Source organism: Haematobia irritans, chromosome 2 (assembly GCF_050003625.1).
Source record: "Haematobia irritans isolate KBUSLIRL chromosome 2, ASM5000362v1, whole genome shotgun sequence".
Taxonomy (NCBI): Eukaryota; Metazoa; Arthropoda; class Insecta; order Diptera; family Muscidae; genus Haematobia; species Haematobia irritans.
The window spans coordinates 219148951-219155807 of NC_134398.1; the positions used below are offsets into that span (position 1 = coordinate 219148951).

A 6857-nucleotide genomic window follows, 5' to 3' on the forward strand; every position below is an offset into this window, starting at 1 on the left:
TAAAATGGAGGTCCCTTGTCATTGAGCTTAACATGGAATCGGGTAGCACTCAGTGATAAGAGAGAAGTTCACCAATGTGGTATCACAATGAACTGAATAGTCTAAGTGAGCCTGATACATCGGGCTGCCACCTAACCTAACCTAAACCCAGGGATGTTAACTTAGTTATGCCAAATGATATGCCTGCCTATTTTTTCGTGCGAAAAATCCAGAGTTTTATTAATATGTATCTGAAAATACTCAAAACAAAGATTTCGCATTCATTCCGCGCTAACGTTTTTTATATGGAGTATAACAGTTTTTCGTGTGAAAACTGGATCTTAGTACTAAGCTTATTATGTAACTCTACCTATAATATGGGCGGCGCATTATTGGTTGCAATTTTTCGTTGATCTGCCTCAATTGTTCCAACGGCGCATTAGGAATGGTGTCATTCCCACTGTTATTAGTTCATATCAATTTCGGGGATAGCGACTATCTGCAAGATCTATTTTCTCCAACACAAAAGAATTATCTTATCGTTTGTCTTTGGACTAAAGCAAGAAATGATCTAGTCGGTAGCACCTACTAATTGTATTATTTATTATTAGTGGCAATATGAAAATCAAACAAAGAAGTTTAATCAGAGCACATTTTGAATGGAAATGCAAACACATTTGCGTTTTGTGGATAGCATGTGTAGTTATTTTGGCCAAGATCACGGGTATGCATAAATTGTATATATTTTCATATACGTGAATGTAGTACATATTTGTATTATAAACGTCTTTTTAGTTGAGGGCTTAGAATGTTACTCTTGTGATTCGACTGAAAATCCAGAATGTGCTACAAAGCCGGGCCAACAAATTTCCGTTGAAGAATGTCATTCCGATAATGATGAATGTGTTCAAGTTGTTGGTAAGTAAAATTATATATATACGGTGTTCTCACCAAGCATGTTTTGGGGTTTGAAATATTTTCCCTTTATAAGCACTTCAAAACGAGTCGTTTTCGCCATACTAAAAAAACAAGTTCAAAACACAAGTTTTCCTCCAAAACACGCCAATTTTAGAATGTGAACCCACCTAATTTGGAATATACCCCGAATGACATACCCTATTCAAAATATCTGTGGTCACAACCCATAACAGCCTAAGTCTGTTTTTCAATATTTTCAGTACAGGAGTTTAAAGTTTTGAATCTTCACTGAAAATCAGGAGAAGGTGTTTTTTGGAATTAGGAATTGCCTTCCTAGAAGAGATACAAACATGAAAAATTTAGAGCAAATACATTTAGATACGCTGAATACGATGGTGCTAATAACTCAATTGTGTCCTAACTCGAGTTAGGCTGTTAAGGGTTGTGACCACAGATATATGTCAAAATATTGAAATAAATTTCATAGAAAAAAAAACAAGTATATACGGCCGTAAGTTCGGCCAGGCCGAAGCTTATGTACCCTCCATCATGGATTGCGTAGAAACTTCTTTTAAACACTGCCATCCACAATCGAATTACTTAAGTTGCGGTAACGCTTGCCGATGGCAAGGTATCTTAAAACCTCCTAACACCATCTTCTAAATTGTATGTAAGTCCATACGTGGTATATATTAAATCAAAGAAGATCGATCCAATACGTATATAATTCAGTTTGACAAAGTAGACATAAACTTTTGACAAAATTTTCTACAGAAATAAAATTTTAACAAAATTTTCTATAGAAATAAAATTTTCACAAAATTTTCTATAGAAATAAACTTTTGACAAAGTTTTCTATAGAAATAAAATCTTGGTAGATTATTTTTGGCTCGAGTGGCAACCATGATTATGAACCGAATAAAATTTGAACAAAATTTTCTATAGAAATAAAATTTTGACAATGATGAAAATTTTATTATGAACCGAATAAAATTTTAATAAAATTTTCTCTAGAAATAAAATTTTGACAAAATTTTCTATAGAAATAAAATTTGGACAAAATTTTCTAAAGAAATAAAATTCTGGTAGACTATTTTTGGCTCTAGTGGCAACCATGATTATGAACCGATATGGACCAATTTTTGTGTGATTGGACCAATTTTGGTATGGTTGTTAGCGACCATATACTAACACCACGTTCCTAATTTGAACCGGATCGGATGAATTTTGCTCCTCCAAGAGGCTCCGGAGGTCAAATCTGGAGAACGTTTTATATGGGGGATATATATAATTATGGACCGATATGGACCAATTCTGGCACGCTTGTTAAAGATCATATACTAACACCATGTTCCAAATTACAACCGGATTGGGTGAAATTTGCTTCTCTTGGAGACTTCGCAAGCCAAATCTGGGGATCGGTTTATATGGGGGCTATATATAATTATGAACCGATGTGGACCAATTTTTGCATGGTTGTTAGAGACCATATACCAACATCATGTACCAAATTTCAGCCGGATCGGATGCAATTTGCTTCACTTTGAGGTTTCGCAAGCCAAATCTGGTGATCGGTTTATATGGGGGCTATATATAATTATGGACCGATATGGACCAATTTTTGCATGGTTGTTAGAGACCATATACCAACACCATGTACCAAATTTCAGCCGGATCGGATGCAATTTGCTTCACTTTGAGGTTTCGCAAGCCAAATCTGGTGATCGGTTTATATGGGGGCTATATATAATTATGGACCGATATGGACCAATTTTTGCATGGTTGTTAGAGACCATATACCAACACATTTCAGCCGGATCGGATGAAATTTTCTTCTCTTTGAGGCTTCGCAAGCCAAATCTGGGGATCGGTTTATATGGGGGCTATATAATTATGGACCGATGTGGACCAATTTTTGCATGGTTGTTAGAGACCATATACCAACACCATGTACCAAATTTCAGCCGGATCGGATGAAATTTGCTTCTCTTGTAGGCTCCGCAAGCCAAATTTGGGGATCGGTTTATATGGGGGCTATATATAATTATGGACCAATGTGGACCAATTTTTGCATGGTTGTTAGATACCATATACCAACACCATGTACCAAATTTCAGCCGGATCAGATGAAATATGCTTCTGTTAGAGGCTCCACAAGCCAAATCTGAGGGTCCCTTTATATGGGGGCGATACGTAAAAGTGGACCGATATGGCCCATTTTCAATACCATCCGACCTACATCGTTAACAACTACTTGTGCCAAGTTTCAAGTCGATAGCTTGTTTCGTTCGGAAGTTAGCGTGATTTCCACAGACGGACGGACGGACATGCTTAGATCGACTCAGAATTTCACCACGACCCAGAATATATATACTTTATGGGGTCTTAGAGCAGTATTTCGATGTGTTACAAACGGAATGACAGAGTTAATATACCCCCATCCTATGATGGAGGGTATAATAAACAAAGGCTTTTAAGAACATGGGCAGGTGAAAATAACATAAATTTTTTTCCCTTTGCGCTCGCGGTAATTATTTGGACATAGGTTGCATATATGTGAATTTCGAGTAAATGTGAATTTCTGGTTTCCAAGGTAACTGTCAAACTAAAACATCTCAACCCGATGTGAACGGTGAAATGTTTTGGAAAAACGAATGAGGAAAACGAGTCGGTGGGAACACAGCAATAGATCAAGAACTTTTTTAGTAACTTTAGCAAAATATTAAAATCTCCTCAATAGGGGAGAATCTGGCGTAAAATGTATGATTGTTTTCAGGGGGGTGACTAAAATCTCCTAGATATTTCTATACCTTTACACAAACATATTCCAGGTAGAACGTACTATAATTGTAGGAAAGGACGAAAATGTCGTACTTGGCGGTGGCGGTGGCTAAGCCGGCATAAATTTGGCTATTCGGCAGCGGACAATTGCCCATTATAAAGGGTGGTTAAAATTTCAAAGGCCGATGTTGATTTTGAATAAAACACAAACTATTTAGGAAATTATTGTAATTTTATTTTATTATGATATATTGGTATTACTCAATTATGTATGGAACAAAATATCGGCCAAATGGGCGCCGCGACCTCGGTGGCACACCTTCATCCGATGGTCCAAATTTTCGATGACGCTGAGGCATAATGGAGGTTCTATGCCGTTAATGTACCGAATTATCTCATCCTTTAGCTTTTGAATTGTTGCTGGCTTATCGACGTACACCTTTTCTTTCAAATAACCCCAAAGAAAAAAGTCCACGGTGTCAAATCACATGATCTTGGCGGCCAATTGAATTTGTTGCGCAAAGGAGCCATTGTTTCGTTAGCTGTGTGGCAAGTGGCACCGTCCTGCTGAAACCACATATCGTCCATATCCATATCTTCCAATTCGGGCCATAAAAAGTTCGTTATCATCTCACGATAGCGAACACCATTCACAGTAACTGCCTGACCGGCCTCATTTTGGAAAAAATACGGCCCGATGATGCCGCCAGCCCATAAACCCCACCAAACAGTCACTCTTTGTTGGTGCATTGGTTTTTCGACAATCACTCTTGGATTCTCATTCGCCCAAATGCGGCAATTCTGTTTATTGACGAATCCACTGAGGTGAAAATGTGCCTCATCACTGAAGATGATTTTCTTCGAAAATTGATCATGCACTGTTGCCATTTCTTGGAACCATTTAACACGTTGTTGGATTGTGTATCTCTCCATGGTTCAAATTGAGTAAGTCTGAAATAGAGAAATGTCAAATAAAATTCGGAAAAAAACTTGGCGTTTAGGTGTGGTTCACATTCAACATCGGCCCTTACAATTTAACCACCCTTTAAAATAAAATTGTCGTTGTCCGAACGTTTATGAGTTTAGTGGTACAACCAATCTTACAACAAAATGAGCGAGATTTTTTCAAAATTATAATAGCAATTTGGTATTGAATGATTTTTGATTGAAGGTTCAACAGAATATACAACAATTTTAAATAATTTTCTCTAATTTAAATATGGTTTAAAAAAATAATTTTGATTAGTTGGCGTCGTTCAGACTATAAGTTTTTTGGGCGACACGGGCACCATCTTGAATGTAATCGATAACACATTTATCGATAATTTTGCTATTGCCGACAATTCGTAGCGCTTGGCCACACTGTAAGATTCAGTGTGACCAAGCGTCAAATGTCAAACACAGATATTTCCCCCGGATAAACTTATAGACCGAACGACGCATAACACATTTTGTATAGCGTGATTAAAATAATTTAAATTTCATATTTTCTCTCTCTTTCTCTCTATCTACAGTTTCTGGTATCACTAGACGTGGTTGCCTATCTCGACTTTTTCCCTCACGCTATTGTCCAGAGCCTTGTGAACGTTGCAGCAAAAATCTATGCAATCGAGATGTATTTCCCCACGATCGTTTGCGTTGCTATCAATGTCTAGGCGCCGATTGTGTAAATGTTGATTATAAACCACAGTTGATAATGCCCTGTCCATTCTATCACGACAACGATCGGTGTTTCATGAAAGTACTTCATATTAATAATGTTCACAGGGGTTGTGAACATTCTGTAGAAGATGCCAATGACTGTGTTAATACTTGCATCAAATGTAATCGAGATGGTTGCAATAAAGAACCAGGAACACTGGAAAGAAATTGTATTGAATGTAGCCATACAGCGGCAAGTCCAAATCCCGAATGCTGGCGAGGTCAAGAATTCCAGGGAAAATCGATATGTGTTTCTCGACCATCGACACATTGTCAGAATAAGAACCTCTATGGAGAAGAAAGTCAATGTTTTACGTACATCAATGAACAGACAGGTGTGGTCAATCGTGGTTGCTCATCGAAGAAGCCATTTTATCCAACCGGAAATCTTACTGAATGCTATGGAGAAAATTGTAATAATGAATGCCTGACGATATCTTGTAATATATGCTCGTCGAAAGACGACCCAAATTGTATCTTAGGAAAAAATCTCAAATCCGCTAAATGTAGTGAAGGTACAAATTCTTGTTTCTCATGTGAAAATGGTAAACATGTAAGAAGAGGATGTGCCGATGATGAATTCCAAAAATCACGTCAATCGCACGAAGCCTGTTACTTTTGTCAGGATTCATCTTCAAGTGCCTGTAATCGGTTTCCTGTAAGGACTTGCTATTCATGTTCCTCTTTAGAGGAGGAGGATTGTGCTCTTATGACCTATCCCGATACGACAAATAAACGAAATTGTTCCTCGCACGATGATATTTGTGTCAGTACAGTGGCATCGAAATTGAAATTAGCTTATGTTCTAAGAGGTTGCGCATCCCATCTTGAGGAATGTACCAAAAATGATCCTTTGTGTGTGCGTTGTAATGGAAGCTTATGCAATGATGTATCCATCGATTTAAGTAATATTGATGGGAATTACTGGAAAAGTGATAAGCATGTATTGGCACCTATTGATGATCATTTTAATACACAAGTCAAGGGAAGTGGTTACCGCTTGTATGCCAGTAGTCTAATGGCATTGCTTATATTATTAGTTGCTTTATGTTATACGGTGTACTAAAAATACAATATGTACAATACAATTTGATTTAAAAATGTTTTAATTACTTTCTATATATCCATCTTGTGTTGATGTTAATACTTGTGCTTATTGGGATTTTCACAATATTATTAACATTATTGAACAATAGATGTCACATGAGTATGAAGGATTTATGAAGGGCGACCTCTATATATGTAACATTCTATGTAATTTGATCTACTAATGACATCTATATGCCGACTTGCGACATCTACATGTCGTTTAAAATAATTGGCACTTTGAAGTGAACGTCGTCAGTTTTTCCCAATCCGGCTATTAAAAAGTTAATATTAACCCATGAACTTTATAGCATATTTTTAGGCGAAAAATATCAATGTGATGAATATGACGATATTGAAGTCGAAAATGAAATATGACGATATCCAGCCTT

The 6857-nt window shown here is 37.0% G+C and overlaps 1 protein-coding gene across 1 annotated transcript; it reads left to right on the forward strand.

The window, feature by feature from the left end:
* The first annotated feature begins 425 nt into the window (after nucleotides 1-425).
* LOC142227116 (uncharacterized) lies at nucleotides 426-6467 on the forward strand. The gene is made up of 3 exons (XM_075297465.1): nucleotides 426-703; nucleotides 775-897; nucleotides 5193-6467. Exons 1-3 carry the CDS (start codon nucleotides 598-600, stop codon nucleotides 6443-6445), a joined length of 1482 nt encoding a protein of 493 aa, XP_075153580.1. The 5' UTR covers nucleotides 426-597; the 3' UTR covers nucleotides 6446-6467.
* The last annotated feature ends 390 nt before the right edge of the window (nucleotides 6468-6857 follow it).

Bases quoted from the DNA above. Each gene is read 5' to 3' on its own strand.
- LOC142227116 (XM_075297465.1), top strand. From the start codon at position 598: ATGAAAATCAAACAAAGAAGTTTAATCAGAGCACATTTTGAATGGAAA. The intron at 704-774 runs GTATGCATAAAT...ACGTCTTTTTAG, and splicing joins TATTTTGGCCAAGATCACGG to TTGAGGGCTTAGAATGTTAC. The intron at 898-5,192 runs GTAAGTAAAATT...CTCTATCTACAG, and splicing joins TGAATGTGTTCAAGTTGTTG to TTTCTGGTATCACTAGACGT.